We start from the raw sequence: 23,629 nt of genomic DNA on the forward strand, positions 1-23,629 counted from the left end.
ACAGAAACCATCCATTCCCATCATAGTTCACCTTTACCCACAAGCACTGCAGCGTAACTTCCCAAGATGACCACTTGCCTTGATCAACTGGAAAATCACCTGAAGATGTGAAATTTAGGGACCTAGAAGCCCAGGTGTCAGAGATCAAGCACAATAGTGCCCAGCAATATAAGAAGAGAGGCTCAGAGAGATAGGAGGCCAGTGAAGGCAACATGGTTTCCCCTCTCCTGATTACCTATGATATACTCAACACAGAATATTTTGTCAAAGTATCCCTAAAACTGCACTCCAGAAGGCATCTATCACTGGTTACATTACTGCATGTTTTCCACTGGCACAGGCAAAGAGTACTTTTTGTTTGTTTATTAATAGTCTTTCTTCCTATAGAACAGTGTGGCAGTATTTTTACCATGGCTATAGGCAATGCACAATATCCCCTAAACGGGAATCTAAAAACTCCTTCTGTATGGCTGAAATTAAAGGTCCAGTATTAGAAAGCAGAAACTACTATCAGTCACAAAAAGACTTATTAGACAGGGTTCCCCACCCCCCAGTAGTGGTTAATAGGCAAAAAAAAAAGCCATACAGATATATCTTTGGGGCTCTAAAACCAGAAAGCATCATTCAATGTTTTTCTGGACAAGAGCCAGAGTTAGGATTTAAAGACCACAGGAATTCTCAGATATGCAAAAATGAAAGAGACTACAGTGTAATGATAAAACCTTGAAAATTATTATAGTGAATGAAGACTACTATAAACCATCTGTGATGAGAAAAGGTAATAAATTATGAAGTGTAAAGAGATCTGACACTCTGAAGTAAACATTTCAAAGAGAACAGTAAATGCCTATTGGCTATACAGATAATACACTAGGATGTGCTGTCATAATAGTTAATTATTTGTTAAAGAGAAGTAACCTCAACATTATACAGAACAGTCAATAATAATTGAGCAGCTAGCCTAGGGCTACTTAATCTGACTTGGTTGAAAAACAATTCAGACATGAAACACGACAAAATGACTACATTCCAAGCATGTGAGGTTTACAGACTTCATTACAGTAAGGGACCAGAAGCTGACGCCTCAGTAGAGAGAATAAAACAGAGGCCTCAGATTAAACACCTAAGAAAGTAGCAGGAAAGCAATGACAAACAGGAAATAGCTTTCTTAGGAGTGAAAAAAGATTGCAGAAACTTCTGACCAAAAAAGGGAGCTGTGGAATGCAATTCAGTGGTCATAAGAGCAAAGAATATACTTAAAAAACACTTCTGGGGAAAAAAAAAAACCCAAGCAGAAGTCAGGAGATTATCACAGTAAAGTCTCTTTTACAATTAAGTAACGTAACTCTCAAAACAGACATCTTTATTGGTGTGTGTGTGTGTGTGTGTGTGTGTACTTTACTGTATCTACAGAAAACATTTCTGGAAGGAAACAAAATATAAGAAGAAAAAAATGGATGGCTAGGGGACAGGAATGAAAGGGGACTTCATATACACTCACTATATACTCTTTCCAGTTCAGTCGCTCAGTCGTGTCCGACTCTTTTCGACCCCATGAATCACAGCACGCCAGGCCTCCCTGTCCATCACCAACTCCCAGAGTTCACTCAAACTCATGTCCATCGAGTCGGTGATGCCATCCAGCCATCTCATTCTCTGTCGTCCCCATCTCCTCCCACCCCCAATCCCTCCCAGCATCAGAGTCTTTTCCAGTGAGTCAACTCGTTGCATGAGGTGGCCAAAGTATTGGAGTTTCAGCTTTAGCATCAGTCCTTCCAATGAACACCCAGGATTGATCTCCTTTAGAATGGACTGGTTGGATCTCCCTGCAGTCCAAGGGACTCTCAAGAGTCTTCTCCAGCACCACAGTTCAAAAGCATCAATTCTTCGGCGATCAGCTTTCTTCACAGTCCAACTCTCACATTTGCACTATGTAAATATATTACCTATTTTAAGAATTTAAAAAACCTTTTATTAGGTAGAAAGCAATACCGTAGTCGTAAGGATCTCAGCTTAACAATAAAGACCTACATTTTTCAAAACAAAACTATCAGAGTCAGCAAATGAAACACTTTACCACTTTCCCATATCATTTCTGAAGCAACTAACCATTAATCCAATGAGTAACTTCACAGATAACATCTGAAGGCAACTGTTCATATCTCCTAAGTGAAGACTGATGATGTCAGCCAGCCCACATGGCTCACTTCTAAATCAGCCCAGCTTAACTACAAAGATTCTTCCCTTCAGCCATTTTAGAACTCTAAAAAGAAATAAAGATTATAAACATCAAAGGGTAAAGAAACCTTCTAGACTTCACATTACCTGTTCCAGTGCCTTTTTAATACTACATATCCAACACCTAAACATTGTTTTCAGTTAATTATTTAACCAGCTCTAGGGTGTGTAACGGAGAAGGCAATGGCAAGCCACTCCAGTACTCTTGCCTAGAAAATCCCATGGACAGAGGAGCCTGGTAGGCTGCAGTCCATGGGGTCGCTACTAGTCGGACACGACTGAGCGACTTCACTTTCACTTTTCACTTTCACACATTGGAGAAGGAAATGGCAACCCACTCCAGTGTTCTTGCCTGGAGAATCCCAGGGACGGCGGAGCCTGGTCAGCTGCCGTCTATGGGGTCGCACAGAGTCGGACACGACTGAAGCGACTTAGCAGCAGCAGCAGCAGCAGGGTGTGTAAATTCTCTTGAACAGTGAGCTACATGAGTTTATTAATAAGACTAGAAAGTTTTATTCATAACATCATCTTCTGGTGCTAGAAAGAAGTTTCAACAAACTACAGAGAACAAATCAACATGACTTCTAGAAAAATGAATGAAAGGGACCTCCTGGTGGTTCAGTGATTTAGACTCTGTGCTTCCAACTCAGACTGGTCCCCTGGTCAGGGAGCTAAGTTCCCACATGCCACAAGGCACAGCCAAACAAAAAGCGATAAAAGAAGAAAAAAAATGAGAACAAGAAAAGAAACCATATGGATAGTCATAGTATTGAAATTTTTAGAAATATACTTCAAATGCAGTCACCAAATAAATCCAAAATGAGCAGGAAAGAATAATGAAGAGATTTTATACAGAGATGCCTATACAAAACTCAATTCAGAGGATGAACACTGACAGTCAAGAGCCTCGCTTCTCCATGCCAGGAAACTCAGAATTAAAAAGAAGTGTGCCAGACCCAAGCAAAGTACACGTTTTAACAATAAAGAGAATATATTATGAAACTGGGAATAAGGCCACCAACTTCAAGCAAGACAGTTAAAACAAATGCAAAGAAATAAAATAACCTCTGCAACAGTCAGTAAGGGTGTATTTGCTAAAAATTAATACAGTCTTCAGATATTATTACCAGAATGCACAAAAAAAGGAAAGCTTCTCCAAATGAATTTGACCACTGCAAAGACAGAGAGGAGAAGGTAAAGGGAGGAAGGGTAGGATTAAGCTCTTTTACTCAGCAGAAGAAATGCAACTACTCTAAGAAATCACTAGAAAGCAGGACAGGAAAAAATAAAAAACAGAGGCCTTAAAGTATTAACCATTTAAAATTCTAAACTTCATTAGTAATAGCAGTGGTAGTCGTAGCAGCAGTAGTAAGAATAGCAGGGGCTGTTTCACAAGCTCCCAACCATGCTGTGTGCGTAGGCACAACCATCATCCCGAACTCAGTGTGGAGACAACTGAGACTGGGGAGTGACTCTTCCTGTTCAGTGAAGCTGTTAAACAGAATAACATCAGTCCACTGACAATCCTTTCAATAAGAAATTTACCTTAATGCCAGCAGCCTATACATATCAGTAAACACAGAGTTCAAGGATCTCTGGACGGAAAACAAAGCTTCAAATTAGGTAGATTTCACCACCCCAGAGCAGGCCGCTAAATCCCAATAAAGCAAAAAGAATTTTAAACACACAGAGGAGACACCTGATTTCTCTGCAAAAACATAAGTCACATTAGGTGGAGCCGTGGTAAAGTATGAGCCTGCCAATGCAGGAGACTCAAGAGATGCAAGTTCAATCCATGGGTGGAGAAGATCTCCTGGAGTTGGAAATGGCATCCCACTCCAGTGTTCTTGCCTGGAAAATTCCATGGCAGAGGAGCCTAGTAGATACAGTCCATGGGGTTTCAAAGAGTCAGACACAAACTGACTGAGCATATACACAAGCATCCCTGACAACTTTACAACTAATGAGAAATCCACTAGTCTATACAATCTTTGTTATTTTCAGCTTCTGTTTAACTCCTCAGCCCCAGATAAAGAAATATCATCAGAACCAAACTCCAAGCAGCAACAACAGCTCCAAGAGCTAGAGCTACTCAAATAGTCCCTTTCTATAATCCATTGAAAATTTACTTGGGGCAGCAAACATATGCTCTGTCTCCCAGGACATCAGCTTAAGAGAGAGATTCCCTACTCAAAATAGGCTTCACAAGCACCTGTCCACACTGATCTGAGGGTTACTGTATCCACCAAAACACATCTTTTCTTACTTTCTGTCATTGTGCCTGAAATTCTATCAACAAGCTTCTCTCTCAGAGTCTTCTTTAAGGGGGGAAAAAAAGGGAGGAGGAACAAACATCCCCAAACAAAGTGACAATAAAAACTGGGGAAAAGAGATTATATTTGTCTATTTCAACTGACATTTTAACTAAGAAATTATGACAGCTAAAAATGAATGTTTACAGTTTTCCCCCTTGTTTCAGAAAAAGCTTAAAACTTCTGAAAATTCCATCTCTTATATGAATGTTTTTGGAGTCTGTAACAGTTTGGTCTGGTAGAAAACACTGGGAAATAAAATGTACTAACTACCTAGCAGATTAACATAAATGGAAAAACGCTGAAAAGAAGTCATCATGGTTCATTTGAACTCTTGTTAATAACTGTAATTTTATATATTTTTTATACACGAGTTATTTTAAGCTTGTATAGTTGTTGTTGATTTCTATGATGGAACTGAACATACTTCTAAAGTCCAAGAATCACTGAAAGCTGGAAGAAGGCTGATAACTGCCTACACTTCACCATACACAAGTCCCTTGGGTTCACCAAAGTTAACAGATTTGCAGTTTAACTCCACAAGCAAACCCTATAGCATCAACCATGCTGTTTCGGTAGGTGTAGCACAAAGATCAGAAAAAGCCATACTGTTGATCTACAAATAATAACCCATGAAGGAAAAAAAAATCTATTATTGGCTAACAAAGTAACATTGCTTTAAACAAGCCACTTCACTCACAACCTCTGCTACATCTTTTTTGCAATTTCCTCAAGATCAAGTGGGCCAAGAACATAGTTATGAGATATATATATTTATAACTTAATGAGAACCATTATTTCTATCAAAATTCCTCCTTCAAATCCTTTATATTCCTGTGATCAAAAAAAGTTTTTACTTTAAAAAGACTATGTAATTAATATAAAAGCTGATTCTTTTTCATAGTTCTAAGCTAATCAAATTCTAGTGATTATATGCAGAATCATCACACTAAAAAGTCCATAGTATTTAAAATTTGATATCTTAAGGGCCATCAATATGTATATTATACAGATCCACCACTTTTTCAGAGACAAAATAAAAATAGTCACTCCGAAATGATACATGTTCAATCTATTTCTCAATTTTTAAAATTATTTTTGACTCAACAGTTCTTTACTTGACATATTCATAATTTAGATGAAATAGTCACAGAAAATTACAGGCCATTAGTTTGTTCAATAGAAAGCCAGAAGATTAAAGAGGCCAACTTAAACACACAATGTAGGTTTTTAACGTGGCCAAAGGCATTCTGATGGCAATAACAGACACAGGCCCCATCTCAAAATGGGGAAAACATTTTTTGCTTCACACAGGATAAACAAGTTGCATGAATCTATAAAAAATATAATTTAAAATACTCATCACATCATTAGGATACACACATGTGAAAAAGTATGTGACTATTTTAAACAGCTTTATTAAGATATGTATTTATGTATTAAGATATATGTATTTATTATAATGTATATATTAAGACATAATTGATATATAACTCACCCAGGTAAAGTATACCACTTGATGTTTTCTAAAGTATATTCAGATATATACAACCATTACCATTAGAATATTTTTACCACCTAAAAAGGAGTCCTGTACACCCTTTAGCTATCACTCTTCCAATCCTTAGATGTGAATATTTAAGTATCAACATTAAAGTTCCAATATCCAAGACATGGTGAACATACTTGGTTTTAAGTTTTAATGCCCTAAATTTGCTGTCCTTTTCTTAAAAGTAATTTTTAGTATTCAGTCTAAATTTGCTCCTTAAAAACCAGAATCACAATTTTACCCATTCTTCAGGTAATTCCTGTTTGTGAAAAAGGGTATCAAAGCAATCAACTCTTACGTACATTCCCTCATACACATTAACACACAACTTTTTAGCATCCATAACAAACAAAAATACAGAAAAACAAAGCCCACAAACACATTTTAAAACGTGTCTATCCAATACTATCTACATAATAAGTAATTATCCTTATTCTATGGCACGTGCCTTTCTTGGGTTTAGAAAAGTAGAAACGGGCTCCAAAAGTCCAACCGTGCCAAAATTAACAGGGCCTTAAAGAATGTTAGACACTCTTTTCCTCCACCCACATTAAATATACACCCCAAAAACTGTTGATTCACCGGATTTTCAGCTGCCAAAGAAAGCAGACTAGCTCCGTGGTTGACATTTCCTTTTGGCAGTCATTAGTCCTTAATGTGTCGCTGTCTAGAGGCTAAATGCAATGGTTTCATTCCTTTCTGCTTTAGTAGATCATTATTTGGGGCCTGAGGAAATGTATCAAAGGCTAAAACCACCTTACAAGAATGCTGTCAATCAAAGATGCTATAATATAAAAGTAATATGATTAAAACTACTCTCTCCATAAGCCCCTTATCACTAGAATCGGAATAGTAACTTTGTACACTGGTGCAAATTAAAGGGGAAAAGCAAACATTTCCCAGCACCTCTAACTGTCAGCGAGCCACCCACCAACAGGAGAAAAGAGGACTGCTTCTAGTAAATCTTCCTTGTGAAATGGTACCTTAAGGGTTCTTCATTCCCACCAAGCCAGGTTTGCCATCCCCTGTACACTAATTAATTGCTGATTCTATATCTATTATTGTCTCTCCCTTCACCCACTCATCAATGCCAATCAATTCCAACCTTGTCTTTCTGTCTTTGAATACCCTATTTAGTATAGTCTTAGACTTGCTCCAGTGTTTTATAATAAAATAATTTCATTTGTGCTTTTTAAAAAAACTTTATTGCACCAGCATTCTCTCTTCTAAGCCAGATCGCCTCATTCTGATTTTTTCCCACAAAAAGACTGCTTTAAAAAAAAAAAAGAGGGGGGAAGCAACAGTACAAACAATGTTTATATTCAAACACCATTTTCCCTAGTTAGAGGCCATGTATTTTCATAATCAACAGCGAAAGCAAGGAATCTGAAACCATTATGGCCAACAAAATACTATTAAAGCCACCTAAAATTGTGCTGAAGCAACTTCTTAATTAGTAGGAAGTCTACAGGAGATAAGTCATGTGACCACGTGGAGGGGGAGGCCTGGCTAATTACTATAATTTATTATATTCCATTCAAAGTTTAGTGAACAACAAAGGTAACATCACTACTAAATTATACAATAGTCAAGTATAGATAAGAAACAAAAATTTCTTACTACACATGACAGAGCTTTAAAACTATGATTCAGGGGAGGGCAATGGCTGTGATAATGCTTGAGGCAGTAGACTAGCAACACCTAGATGATTAGTAACGACCATTTCAGACCTTCTAAAAAAAGAAGTGCTTGCTAACAATTTAGCCTAGAACACTGCATCATTCAATGACTACACTAGTTACACTCCTTTTTGGAGAATCAAGGAACTCAAATCAAATACAATGACAAAGCGTTTACTTCAAGGACAAATGCAGAAGAAACCAAGCAGAGCTGGGCAACGGGCCTCAGAGGAGACACAGGAAGCCTAGGATCCTCCTCCTAACTGGCTGCACCATTCTCCAGCCTCAAATGCCTGACCCAACGTTACCCTCCATGCGGCCTAATTCACAGCTGCTGCCCACACACAAATTCATTTTGCCATGACGCCTCATGACCTTGACTCTACTTAATGGCCTAAGTTTTTACTTCAGTTTTCATTTACTAACTGCATCATTTTCTCATTATTTTTCCATACAAATTCCCAAGAGAATTAATTAACTTAAGAACTGGGGACTGAGAAGGAGGCTGGATAGAATAAAGCAAGCTCTTTTAGAGTCTGCAAGACCCACAAATGCCTTCAGAAAGGCTGTTAAGACATGGCAAAGACTGTGCCGTTAAATATCTAATATGCTGGCATCTACTCAAATAACCATAATAATAAGATATGTCTTTTAACTTTTTATTATGGGATTTTCCCAAACATCCAAAAAGATTAAGAATAGTAAAAAGAACCTCCTTATGCAGTATTACCAGCCATCAACTTTCTGCTTTCTTGTTTCATTTGTAATAGTTATGTTAGTTTTGGGGTAGGTTATTTTAAAACAAATCTATAACATCATGTTGTTTCATAAGGCATTCATCATAAACTTATGTTCATCTCTGGATGGTCAAATCTTGAGGGTTAAAGAACTATCATTTGTCTAAAACCTCAAATTGCAAATATACAGTTAATGGCCTTTATCATCAAAACCCTAAATCTAATAAAACTTTTTCTTTTTTTCGCTATACCTCATGGGTGGGCGGAGAAGGCAATAGCACCCACTCCAGTACTCTTGCCTGGAAAATCCCATGGACGGAGGAGCCTGGTGTGCTGTGGTCCATGGGGTCGCGAAGAGTCAGACATGACTGAGTGACTTCACTTTCACTTTTCACTTTCATGCATTAGAGAAGAAAATGGCAACCCACTCTAGAGTTTTTGCCTGGAGAATCCCAGGAACGGGGGAGCCTGGTGGGCTGCCATCTATGGGGTCGCACAAAATTGGACACGACTGAAGTGACTCAGCAGCAGCAGCAGCATGAGTGGGATCTCAGTTCCCTGACCAGGGATTGAACCCGGATCCCTGGCAATGGTAGGGCAGAGTCCTAACCACTGGACTACCAGAGAATTCCCAAACTATTTTAATTCTTCATTCAGAGTGTCTTTAAGAAAATAATTAATTTTGCACTGGCAGGGAAAACCAAGTCAAAAAAAAAAAGTTTGATTCCTGCTCTAGAGTTTGCCAAAATGAAAGCTCTATAGATGGCAAATAAACGCTAGTCAATGGAATCCAATTTAACAAACACTGTGATTAGAATTCCACTTTTAAATGGAAGTTTTTGGTAAATGCTACAAAGTTCAATATTGTTTTCAAACAGAAAAATTCAACAAATATCTTACTAACGATTTGAAGTCCATTTCCTAAATTAAGAAATTTTGGTAGCCTAAGAAAGTTATGACCAACCTAGATAGTATATTAAGAAGCAGAGACATTACTTTGCCAACAAAGGTCCATCTAGTCAAGGTTATGGTTTTTCCAGTGGTCATGTACGGATGTGAGAGTTGGACTGTGAAGAAGGCTGATCACTGAAGAATTGATGCTTCTGAACTGTGGTGCTGGAGAAGACTCTTGAGAGTCCCCTGGACTGCAAGGAGATCCAACCAGTCCATTCTAAAGGAAATCAGTCCTGGGTGTTCATTGGAAGGACTGATGCTAAAGCTGAAACTCCAATACTTTGGCGACCTCGTGCGAAGAGTTGACTCATTGGAAAAGACTCTGATGCTGGGAGGGATTGGGGGCAGGAGGAGAAGGGGACGACAGAGGATGAGATGGCTGGATGGCATCACCGACTCGATGGACATGAGTTTGAGTGAACTCCGGGAGTTGGTGATGGACAGGGAGGCCTGGCGTGCTGTGATTGACGGGGTCGCAAAGAGTCGGATACGACTGAGCGACTGAACTGAACTGAAACACATTCCACCCTGTCTATCCCAATGAATGCAACTAAAAACCCTGGAGAGAATATACAGAGTTGCAGTCTTGAGAACTGAAACGAAAAAGGGCCAAAGTCACAATTACAGTTGGCAGACAGGGCTGTATCTGTCTCAGTAACTATCAGAACAAGCAGACTTTAAATAAATAAATAATCAAGGTACAGAAGTACTAAACCAACTGAATCAGTCAATGTCATCAACCAACTGAATCTAATTAACATATATATTAAAAGAACACTCCAACCAACAATAGCAAAAAAAAAAAAACCAACACCATAGTCAATGCAGATAGAATATCACAAAGGTAGCACTGCTGGGTCATAAATCTCAGTAAATAATTTAAAAAACTAAAGTCATGCAAAATATGCTCTCTGACCATACTGAATTTGAATTAAGCTGCTGCTGCTGCTAAGTCGCTTCAGTCGTGTCCGACTCTGTGCGACCCCATAGACGGCAGCCGACCAGGCTCCGCCGTCCCTGGGATTCTCCAGGCAAGAACACTGGAGTGGGTTGCCATTTCCTTCCCCAATGTGTGCAAGTGAAAAGTGAAAGTGAAGTCGCTCAGTCGTGTCCCACTAGTAGCGACCCCATGGACTGCAGCCCACCAGGCTCCTCTGTCCATGCGATTTTCTAGGCAAGAGTACTGGAGTGGCTTGCCATTGCCTTAGGAATCAGTAAAGGCTTCCTAGGAGGCACAGAGGTAAAGAATCCACCTGTCATTGCAGGAAATAAGGATTTGACCCCCGGGTCAGGAAGATCCCCTAGAGTAGGAAATGGCAACCTACTCCAGTATGCTTACCTGGAAAATTCCATGAACAGAGAATAGCGGGCTACAGTCCACGCGGTCACAAAAAGTCAGACATGACTGTGCACACACATACACAAGAAGTCTGTAACAGAAATTTAACAAGAAAATACTTGGAAACTAAACATACTGTACTTCCAAATAATCCACTGGTCAAAGAGGAAAATTCAAGGAAAATTTTTAAACATTTTAAACTAAACAAAAATGAAATATGAAGACAAAGCAGGGCTTATATGGAAGTCTGCCCTAAATCTTTACACTAAAAAAGAGAAAAAAGTCTCAAATCAATAACCTAATTTCCTACCTCAAGGAACTAGAAAAAGAACAAAATAAACCTAAAGGAAAAAGAAGAAACAATGAAGAACAGAAATCAGAGAAATTGAAAATAATGGAGGAAAAATACACACACAATGAAACCATAAAAAGCTGGTTCTTTCAAAAGATAAATAGAATTGATAAACCTACAGCAAGACTGGCAAAGAAAATAGAGAGACTAGACACAAATTACCTACACTAGAAATGAATTAGAGAATATGGCTATAGACTCCCCACAAACACTAAAGGGATAAGAGACTGCTACAAACAATTTTCTCATATAAAACTTGATTAAATGGATAAAATGGACCAATTCCTTAAAAGCCACTAACTTTCAGAATTTATCTAAGAAGAAATATATAACCTAAATAATATCATATCCAATAAGAAAAACTGAGTTTGTATTTTAAAACCTTCAAAAAAATTAGTTGGCTGGACTAGATTACAGCTTGGCAAACTTCTGTAAAGGGCCAGATAGCAAGTACTGTAGGTTTTTAGGGCCATTCCATCTCTGTCACAACAACTTAACTATGTCACTGCAGTGGAAAAGCAGCCATGGACTGTAAGTAAACAAATGAGCATGGCTATGTTCCAATAAAGTTTACAAAAATAGATGGCAGGCAAGACTTTACCTCATAAGTTTAATTTGTCAACCCTACACTATGATAACTAATGTTACTTTCAAATTCTAAAATTTATAATTCTATACTTCCAAGGTTAAAAATCACTGATAAATAGTTGAAAAAAAAGGATAATGCAAACACTATCACAGAGATAACGGACTTCCCCCTGCCCCAAAATGTGATGGGTTTATTTTACTCTGATGCAAAACCAAAGATTTCTACTACCGTATCATGAAAAAGTGGTGTGGGACATGCAGGACATGATGGACAACTAGAGGGTATCATCAATTCCTTTGTAACAGGACACTACACCATCACTGAAGAACACACTAAAAAGAACACTGAGGAACTGAACTGAAATGTGGACAAACATGACAACTTCCAGGCATGCCTTCAGACACCTCCCTTAGGATGGACTCGGTACCTAAGCTTCAGTGTGGGGAAGATTATAAGAGGATTACAATTCTTTGGAAGAATAAAAAGTTCACACTTTCGAAATTTCACAGAAGAAACTTAAGGTCAAAACATAGTGGGTTCATTTCTCTTCACCTCCAGGAACAAAGCTGATGCTTTATTCAAAACCACATTAAGCTTCTAGTTCAAATCCCAGTCTGACCTTTGTCCTCCTGTTCTTTCCATCGATTAGAGCTGACAGGGTCAGTTTCACTCCTGGTTAAACGGTCTGAGTGTAACCCAGTCCCATCAGGCTGGCACTGTTCACTTTAGCAGAGACAGAAGTTCTACAGTCCAGCTTGTACTTAGCAGCAATGCCAAAGCGGATGTTTATATTGCCGGTTGTCTACGTGAGGTTTATTGACATTTCAATCTTCTCATTCACCTTCTGGTAGATCGACCCTCCAAACTCAGTGCCATTGTTCACATGAGTGTGCAGCTGGAAGTCTGCAGCCTTGTAACCCAGGGCACAATTATTCTGTGACAGTTTTGATTTGGCTGTGTCAAAACTCACCTGATAGCCAGCAAGCCAACCTTCAAAGGCCAACACAGTCCAGCCACAGATGGTTGGTCCAGAAAAATCTATATCAACATTACTGCCAAAACTCAAACAATCCCATTAATATGAGGCCTTCAATTTCCCACTCTTCTTTCCTGTGTTCAGTACAAATATGGGATCAAGAGTCAGTTTCAACCCTTCAGCCAAATTATTCTCCCAAGTGATTTCTGTACACTCCACTTCTGGGTGAAGATCAGTCCACAGTTACAGATCCTGTATTTGGTCTCTAGGTTGCCTGATGCTTTCCTTTTATCAGTGTAAGCATGAACAGAAGTAGAAAATTTCACTCCACTACATGACTTGGTTCTCAGATCTATTTTGACCATGTCAAATCCATATCCTTTGTTGAAGACATCTTTGGCAGCCTTTCCTAGGTCACAGTAAGTTGGTATGTTACACATATCTCCGACCAGGGTGCCTGTTCCCTCCACCAGGGCACCGCTAAAGGTCTCTGGACCAACACTGTTCCTAACTGATTGTTTTGAACAAGATTTCTACAAGTATATACTGCAGTAAACAAAGTCCCCTCCTCCCTCCAACAACTCACTCTCTCAGTCACACTAAGTCCTAAATGAATCATTACCTAAAAAAAAAAAAAAAAAATCACATTATTAAGGTAAAGGCTAAAATTCAATGCACCTGCAGCCTGACACTGGACAGGCTTCTGGGCCTGCTCCATCATCCTAATTTCAAGAGATCGCTTCACTACTGCTCCATTAAGCCAGTGCCATTTTACCTAATATATAAACATGCATCTTTCTGTGTACAAAAGGTTAGGATCTTGCCTGTTAAATACTGCAATTCATAATGCCAGAAGTATTATGCAATGCAATGCCATAATGCTGGCATAGCTAGAAGTACCTCAAATCTCTTAGAAAGCAACATAAAATACAACTAGAAACATCTTCCTCAGACTTAAGGTCTTTTAAATCTCTCATCTCACACCACAAGAAAATCATACAATTTTTGACAAATAAGCTTTCCAAATTACATAAATGTCAAGAGGAAGAAGTCCTACACATTTGAATTTTGCATTCAATGCAACATCTATTTATACCTAAATTCTCCAAATATGCTAGGCAGATCACAGAAAAGCTTACACTAACAAATCAATAAAAATCATACAGCTACAGAACTATGGACTAGCAATACAGGCAAGAGTCTACTGCATGAAACCCAAGGGTTCACACAAAGATGAAAATTGTAGCATATTATATAACAAAACTCAGGCCCCATAGCTGCATATCACAGAACCAACTGAAACACCTATGACATCAAGCAACACCAGAGAGTCTAGCTTTGCAGGATACTCTAAAAGAGCTTTCTTTTCTTGTTTACCTCACTTCAAGCAGCTATACAAGACCTGGGTTTACCTTATTTACTGTGAAGTATTTCGGTAATAAGTTTCATTTATAGAGCTATACAGTGAAAAATTCCATGATTATTAAAGATGATAGTATAAAATATTATTTACTGACTTACAAACATGCATTATAATAAAAGTAGTAAGTGTTCAGATTTTTGGATCACAGGGATCTGAGTTCAAACCGCAGCTATATGATTACACATTTCTGAGCAAGTAACAATTCAATAAGGGGTTATTATGGTAGTCAAGGGCTTCCCTGGTGGCTCAGAGGTTAAAGCGTCTGCCTCCAATGCGGGAGACCCGGGTTCGATCCCTGGGTCGGGAAGATCCCCTGGAGAAGGAAACGGTAACCCACTCCAGTATTCTTGCCTGGAGAATCCCATGGACCGGGAAGCCGGTAAGCTACAGTCCACGGGGTCGCATAGAGTCGGACACGACTGAGCGACGGAACGGAACGGATGGTAGTCAAACAGGTAATAATATATGTCTCTCAGCACAATGACCAGTATATTGTAAACACTATAATAGTAAGATAATCCTTAGTTCTGCTATCAAAAAAAGAAACAATAAGAACAGATAAATGTGTACATACACACACAGTCCAAATGGAGTCTGGCATGCTATATACCAAAAATAGTGATACATAATGAACAGAGAACTTTATAATCAGAAATAAAATAACCTGTTCTAATTCTGAAAATTAGAAAATGCAGCCACAAAATAACGCAGTTAAAAAGCTCTTTGAAGAGTCCTTCCAAAGCTTGGAAGCTCTGGCTCTGCTAAAGTGGTTCCAGGAAAGCATTTGCAAAACTGAGAAGAGATCAGCATCTAGATTAAGTGCTTCCCTTCACTGCAATAACAATATATCTTCGAGAGCGAACATTAACTGCACCTTATTCATACATTCCATATCTATTATCTTACTCAGATAAAAATTTTATACCTGATACGTTAACATAATCAAACTCCTCAAATACAGGCCCAGTCCAATACAAAAAATGTCTAGTTTCTTCATTACTCTTTAAAGGTCCTAAAATCACTGCCTCCAATGTTTCAGGGCAAGAACAAAGACAAATTTAACCTTAAGCAACATCATCCTCGCCAGGTCTTAAACTGTACCAATTTTATTCTGCCGAAGCTATAATAGCTACTATGTAAGTTACCATCCAGACACTGAAGGAAGAAGTTGATGGCTTAACTCTTTAGCTACTCCTCTTAACTGGTTAGCTATCCAGTAGTTGTAACTATCCAAGAGAAACATAAGACAAGCAAGAAATAAAAACCACATATGTAATCTAAAATTTTAAAGTAGCCATAGGTAAAAAGAAACAGGTAAAAAAGTAAGTTTAAGAACAACTTTTATTTAACCCAATATATCCAAAATATTATCAATGAGATAGAGATATTTATGGCTTTTTCAGTGAAGTATGTCTTGGAAATTTGGTGTATAGTTTACACTCACAGCACATCTCAATTTGGACCTGTCACATTTTAACTGCTCAATAGCCACATATGCCTACTGGTTACCACACTGGATGGAACCAAACTAAAGCTACTCAAGGCCCAAGACATGTACTTCTTCTCACCAATTACAAATTCTAAGAATTCTAGTAACTCAACACATGACTGAACTGCTAGACAAGACTGCTAAGGTCCCAACCAAGTGGAATTCTGGGAATTCGCTAGTGGTGTAATGGTTAGGGCTCTGCCCTTTCATTGCAGAGGTACTAGGTTTGATCCCTAGTGAAGGAAAGAAAATCCCATAAGCTGTGCATGTGGCAAAAAAACAAAACACACCCAAATGGAATTCATTTCAAAGACTGAGGTCTCTTATGTTTCAGACATTGTGTTAAGAATTTTCAGACTGGGGGGCAAGAGGGTTTGGGGTGGGGGTGGGGGGAAGGGTTGTTCACTTGTTTACTGAGGGGAATGTGACTAAGGTAATAGAAAGAAATAAGTTTGGTCCTAATAAATCCTACTACTGGGGAAAACTCAAAGCACATGACCACATTAAGGACCAGCATATCCCTTAGCAGAAGGAAGAGTGTGAAATAAAGAATTCAGCTGTACCAAGCAGAGAGCTCTTCGGAAGGTGTTTCACCGGCACTGAAATATCTTCAGAGAATATTATAATACAGAATTGGGCTCCAAAGTCAACTACACTTTAAGAAACAAATTTGAACACATTAAACTAGTAGCTAGTTTTAACCTGTTAACCTAATTGTTTTTCATTTTGTTCATTATTATTTTTTATTATGTTAATTGCATAACATAACATTTACCATCTTAGTCAGCTTTAAGCATATAGGTCACAAGTCTTAAGAACATTTATATTACCATGCAGCCATCACCACATCCATTTCCAGAAATTTTCATTTTCCCAAACTGAAACTCTGTTCCCATTAAACAGTAACTCAACATTCCCATCTCCTCCCAGTGCCTGGCACTCCCAGTCTCCTTTCTGTCTCTGTGAATTTAACAATTCTTAGGAACCTCATGGAAGTGGGATCATAGAGGATTTGTCCTTTGTGTCTGGCTTATTTCACTCAGTATAATATCCTCCAGGTCCATCCATGTTGTTGTCCCATTAACTTAACAGTTTGAACATTCTATGAATATCTTATGACTATGTACAGAATATTAAGAGGGTTAAAATATTATTTTAAAATTTAGAAAACAATGCATACAAGAAAATGGACAAACTGGAAATACATACACCTAAATGTGAGTAGCAATGGTGGTTCAATAATTTAATGCACATGTGTGACTTTCAATTAGAAAAAATTAACAAAGTGGCAATAACCTTTTTAAAATTCAATTACATTTCGATTTCAATCCATTCACTTTTAAACCCATCCAAGCTGTTTTTATTTCCCTAGAATCCTCACAGGCAGAATAACGTTAGGTTGACAGAGCAAGAACAAATTAAACTTAACCACAATAACCACATTTCAAATCAAGGAAACCTGGGAAGTCATTTGTGAAACTACAGAGATCCACTGAACAGTCAAAAACCCTCTACTGTCAGGCATCTAAAGTATTTCCACTCAGTGATCAATGCAAAGAAATAGAGGAAAACAATAGAATAGGAAAAACAAGAGATCTTTTCAAGAGAATTAGAGATATCAAGGGAACATTTCATTTAAAAGATGGGCTCGATAAAGGACAGAAATGGTATGGACCTAACAGAAGCAGAAGATATTAAGAACAGGTGGCAAGAATACACAGAAGAACTGTAAAAAAAAAAAAAAGGTTTTCACGACCAAGATAATCACGATGGCGTGATCACTCACCTGGAGCCAGACATCTTGGAATATGAAGTCAAGTGGGCCTTAGAATGCATCACTACGAACAAAGCTAGTGGAGGTGATGGAATTCCAATTGAGCTATTTCAAATCCTGAAAGATGATGCTGTGAAAGTGCTGCACTCAATATGCCAGCAAATTTGGAAAACTCAGCAGTGGCCACAGGACTGGAAAAGGTCAGTCTTCATTACAATCCCAAAGAAAGGCAATGCCAAAGAATGCTCAAACTACCACACAATTGCACTCATCTCACATGCTAGTAAAGTCATGCTCAAAATTCTCCAAGCCAGGCTTCAGCAATATGTGAACCGTGAACTCCCAGATGTTCAAACAGGTTTTAGAAAAGGCAGAGGCACCAGAGATCAAATTGCCAACATCTGCTGGATCATGGAGAAAGCAAGAGAGTTTCAGAAAAACATCTATTTCTGCTTCATTGACTATGCCAAAGCCTTTGACTGTGTCGATCACAATAAACTGTGGAACATTCTGGAAGAGATGGGAATACCAGACCACCTGACCTGCCTCTTGAGAAACCTGTATGCAGGTCAGGAAGCAACAGTCAGAACTGGACCTGGAACAACAGACTGGTTCCAAACAGAAAAAGGAGTATGTCAAGGTTGTATATTGTCACCCTGCTTATTTAACTTATATGCAGAGTACATCATGAGGAACGCTGGGCTGGAAGAAGCACAAGCTGGAATCAAGATTGCGGGGAGAAATCTCAATAACCTCCGATACGCAGATGACACCACCCTTATAGGCAGAAAGTGAAGAGGAACTCAAAAGCCTCTTGATGAAAGTGAAAAAGGAGAGTGAAAAGGTTGGCTTGAAGCTCAACATTCAGAAAACGAAGATCATGGCATCTGGTCCCATCACTTCATGGGAAATAGATGGGAAACAGTGTCAGACTTTATATTTTTGGGCTCCAAAATCACTGCAGATGCTGATTGCAGCCATGAAATTAAAAGACGCTTACTCCTTGGAAGGAAAGTTATGACCAATCTAGATAGCATATTAAAAAGCAGAGACATTACTTTGCCAACCAAGGTCCTTCTACTCAAGGCTATGGATTTTCCTGTTGTCATGTATGGATGTGAGAGTTGGACTATGAAGAAAGCTGATCGCTGAAGAATTGATGCTTTTGAACTCTGGTGCTGGAGAAGACTCTTGAGAGTCCCTTGGACTGCAAAGAGATCCAACCAGTCCATTCTAAAGGAGATCAATCCTGGGTGTTCACTGGAAGGACTGATGCTAAAGCTGAAACTCCAATACTTTGGCCACCTCATGCGACGAGTTGACTCACTGGAAAAGACTCTGATGCTGGGAGGGATTGGAGGTGGGAGGAGACGGGGAGGACAGAGAATGAGATGGCTGGATGGCATCACCGACTCGATGGACATGAGCTTGAGTGAACTCCGGGAGTTGGTGATGGACAGGGAGGCCTGGCGTGCTGTGATTCATGGGGTCGCAAAGAGTCGGACACAACTGAGCAACTGAACTGAACTAAGTAAGCAGGGGTCAAATGAATTATTTTAAAATCGATGTTCCTTAAATTTCAGAGTAAGTCAGCAAGCGATCTAACATCATCTCTTAGCTCTCCAAACTACAATGCAAGAAGCAGCATTAAGGCCGCTGACCTTCTGGCCCTTGGAGCCTTTAAAAGAGAGTTGGGCCCTCACCTTTATAATCATTTACCCTCACTGCTTATTTCAGAGTATCTGATTTAATTTTTTCCAAAAATGTCACCTGTTCACTGAAAAATCTACCAGAATTAGGGGTAAACCACCCATGGCTTCCTCCTCCATAATGCTCTAGAACAATAAGAACAAGAACCTTGATTTTTTTCACTAATGTATCCCTAGCACCAAGAATATCCCAAACTGTTCACTTTATCCATTTTTCCCAAGTCAGCATGAGTTCTTATGAAGCAAGCACCTATTGAGTATCTCTTCTAGCATTACACTAGACCCTGAAAGAATATTTTAAAAATAGGCCCATCTTTTGAAAGTTTAGAACCAAGCTGCAGAAATTGCACGGATAAAGGAAATACAATTAAGCAAACTGTATTTACAAAGAATACAAAAAAGCAAATTCAAGGAAGTGAAACAATTGAGTGCTACTTGCTTCAAGTAGCAAGAAATAATGTAGAATGGTGTAGTTTGAAATGGCCTTCAGCAAAGAGATTGGGGATTGGGTGGGGAGGGAAATGTGAGCCTTGAAGAAAGAGCAGGTTAGATTTAATCAAGTAGGAAGAGAATTTCAAAAACATAATGAACAATGTCCTACTGAATGCATAACCTCAGACTGTCCTGAGCACGTAGAATAAACTGGAAATGGAGAAAGTGAATAGAGCCTGGAATAAGACAATGGTAATGGAGACAAAAAAGGACAAATGCAATAAACCATCCTAGCAGTTTCTCCACCTTACCTGTACATTGGCATCCCTTGGGGAACTTTTAAAAATACTGATGCCTGGAACTGAATCTGGTAATTTTGACTTAATTTGAGTACAATCTGCTGCTGCTCCGTCACTTCAGTCGTGTCCAACTCTGTGCAACCCCACAGACAGCAGCCGACCAGGCTCTGCCGTCCCTAGGATTCTCCAGGGGATTTCTAAAAATTGCCCAAGGATTCTAATTTCCATCCAAAGTCAAGAATCACTGCCCTATCTCATCAACTGTACATTTTGAAAATAAAACTTTATTAAATTAAAAAAAAAAGAATCATTGCCTCAGAGGAAACACCAGTGTAACTTGTTAAGTGGCAACACTGGATGAAGAAGCAAGGCTCAAGAAATTACAACAAAATTTTTGAAGTATATATCTATAAAAATAATGACATGACTGGGAGAATTCAAGAAGAGGAAAAAGTAAAAATACATGAGCCTATCTGGATTTTTACTACTCCATCAACAAGTTCTATGTACTGAACCAGTTTTAATTAATCCAAATTGTCCCAATTCTCCATATACCATAATTACTCATCTAATATTTTTCAAAAGAAATCATCAAAACTGAAAGTGAACCATTTTAAAAAAATCAAGGTAAAGCTCAATGCAAAGACTATAAAATAAATACTTGATAAATTGCCTCAGGTTTCCCAGCTATAAATAAACTCATCCTCCTTGCAATTCCCATGGTATTTTAGTAAAACCTACGATGGCACTCCCAAAAAATGTACTGTAGAGATGCTGTACATTTCCAAAGGGAAGGATTAGTGCCTCATTCCTCCTCTTACACAGTGCCCAGCACACTACTCTGCAGATGACACACAGTATGGACTGAGTGACAAGAAGATACTGCTAGGTAAGTTCTGACTGTCACTGGAGGTTTTTGAATGCTTCATGAATAAGCAAACCCTATCCCCAGTTGATTCTGCTTCTTGCAGATCCTTTTACCCTAAGGTTTCTTCAAATGTGCTTCACTGCCCTCCCACTTTATCCTCGCTCCAATACTTCTGGACAGGACACAGCCTGATCACTGTTCAGTCGAGTTCAGTTCAGTCGCTTAGTCGTGTCCGACTCTTTGCGACCCCACGAACCACAGCACGCCAGGACTCCCTGTCCATCACCAACTCCCGGAGTTCACTCAAACTCATGTCCATCAAGTCAGTGATGCCATCCAGCCATCTCATTCTCTGTCGTCCCCGTCTCCTCCTACCCCAATCCCTCCTAGCATCAGACTCTTTGCCAGTGAGTCAACTCATCGCATGAGGTGGCCAAAGTATTGCAGTTTCAGCTTTAGCATAAGTCCTTCCAATGAACACCCAGGATTGATCTCCTTTAGGATGGACTGGTTGGATTTCCTTGCAGTCCAAGGGACTCTCAAGAGTCTTCTCCAACACCACAGTTCAAAAGCATCAATTCTTCGGCGAGTCAATTCAAGCAAACTATTAAACATTTTTATCTTTTGGAGAAACGTGCTCAGAAATTTTTTTCTAAAATATATTTCCGAATCTTGACATAACTGCCTTCAAAAGCCCCATCATAATCCTTTAAATTCTGCCCAACATCAATCACTGTTCTAGCTTTCAGTTACATAGTAAGATGTTGTGTAAGATAGCTGTTATGGTCCCCATATCTTCAGTATAAATGAGTATTTCCCACTTTTACTTACATCCATGACACAAAATAGAAAGTACTATTTAAAAGAATCCAAGAGGTGACTCACAACCAGAGGTGACTAGCCTGAGACCTGACCAAACCTAAGACTGAAGGAATATTTTTTTAGACTGGTTAGGAAGCTCTGGTATGGAGCGACGAGAACAGATTTATCACATACTCTCCCCTACAAAGGCTGTTTTTAAAGTGGTTTCACAATCATAACTACTAGACACTTCCACATCACTTCAGCACTGCACATGATAGCAGGGAACTGATGCACATACACGCCATGAGGCCTTTGTTTCCCTCTTTAAGACTCCAATATCATGAGTTAGTTTTCAAATTATTCATTTTTTATATTTTCTGATTTCCAGGCTTATGTATGGGTTTTTAAATGTGTCCCATATTTTCACTGTTGACTTATCAACTGCTTTTTCCATCTGACTTAACTAAACCTCTAATCTCATTTTTCTGAGGTAGACTGCATACTATCAAAACATGGCAATGGCTTAAAAAAATTCAATATGCTTGACTAATTTCCCAATATGGTAGAAACAAGATAAACACAGGAAGGCATTAATATTCACCCCAGGAATTCCATCATGACCCACCATTAAATGTTCACTTATGTAAGAATATAAATGAACAAACAAGATGTATGGCAAATGAATATATGAGAAAATACCAAAGATCTTTTCCTGAAAACTATTAAGTAGACAAAAATCACTAGTTAGAAATAATTTGCATTGTCCTTCTTCCCTTTAAAATTATTCTCTTTAATTTTTATTTAATTTATTCCTTCTTTGCCACAGTAAAATATTGGGTACAAGATTTAAACTATAGCAACCCTAAACCAGAATTAAATAACTGAAATGAAAAGTATTAAGGAAGTAAAAAAGACATTACCAATAGAAAAAACAAGTACAGTATTTTCTACGGCAAAAAAAAAAAAAAAAAGTGTTAAATTTCACGGCATTGGTTTTTAAACACAAATCTTAAAAGTTCAAAAACACTACTCACTTCACCTAACAAAACAGTTCAGTTCAGTTGTTCAGTCATGTCCGACTTTGCTCTACTTGGCAAAAACCTACTCTTATCACATTGTATACAGTTCATTCAAGAAACTTCATCTATTATAAATATTTTCAATATTGGGATGTTGAAGGTTACTATCCATGTAACACATGCTGAAATATGTAGACAGAGGTGAAAAAATACAATTTCTGCAAGTTACTTTCAAATGTTTCATACAAAAAAGGGTTGTATATATGCACATACACACACACGCATATGTTTATACACATAAACATATTTATCTGTTAATTGGTGAATCTAGATAAAGGGTTTACTGCATGATTTCTATAAGCTTAAAATTTTTCACACTAGAAAGTTGAGGAGAAAGGGGACACACAGTAAGCTATCTATCCATTCCTTCAAAAATTTTACTCCACCCAAAAGTCAATAAGCTAAAAACATATTTGAAACTTACAGTTAAAACACCTCAGACCCAACAATTATTACAGAATACTCTTGTTACTTCAAAGAAAGGTTTGAAAAACACCTCAGAACCAACACCTGTCAGAGAAAATTCCTCTTACTCACGTTGCCCATGTACTCCGAGAGCAGGTCCTGCAAGGCCTGGCGGACAGCATTACACTCTGCCACGATTCTCTCACGCCGGTCATCACGTGTGCAGGACGAATCAGCCATCAGGGCAGCCCCACTAATGATGCTTTCCAGGCGCTCCTCCAGGGAAGGCCTAAAACGCTCCTCGCTGAAGCTCAAGGGGTCCACAATGATTTGTTTCTGCAAAGGAAGCGTTAGTTGACTATTAGTGTTATCTCTATTTCCTCCAATATTCAAGACGGTGAGGAAAATGCTGTTTAGAAACAGCAATATACAACACAAAAAATTTCAATGCCTGAAACAAAGTTATACTTGGCAGATGAGGGGCATCCCACACAAGTTGGCTGATGGTGGATTACTTCTTAAAGAAGGCACTGGAAGCAATACTATCAAGCTGAAAGGGTCTGAATAAGGTATGATATCTCAAATGCAAACAGAAATATGTCAGCATAAAAATCATGTTCAT

At 38.6% G+C, this 23,629-nt stretch overlaps 1 protein-coding gene and 1 pseudogene across 1 annotated transcript in view; both read right to left on the minus strand.

The window, feature by feature from the left end:
• Positions 1-23,629, minus strand: part of CTNNA1 (catenin alpha 1) — a 178,687-nt gene that overhangs the window by 82,912 nt on the left and 72,146 nt on the right. The window contains exon 7 of the mRNA XM_055431247.2: positions 23,140-23,343. Within this exon, the coding sequence (XP_055287222.1) occupies positions 23,140-23,343 (204 nt within the window). The remainder of the gene's footprint in view (positions 1-23,139; positions 23,344-23,629) is intronic.
• LOC129559471 (non-selective voltage-gated ion channel VDAC3 pseudogene) lies at positions 10,417-17,739 on the minus strand (annotated as a pseudogene).

The sequence above is a fragment of the Moschus berezovskii genome, chromosome 8 (assembly GCF_049115385.1).
Source record: "Moschus berezovskii isolate FMDL1 chromosome 8, NW_MosBer_1.0, whole genome shotgun sequence".
Taxonomy (NCBI): domain Eukaryota; kingdom Metazoa; phylum Chordata; class Mammalia; order Artiodactyla; family Moschidae; genus Moschus; species Moschus berezovskii.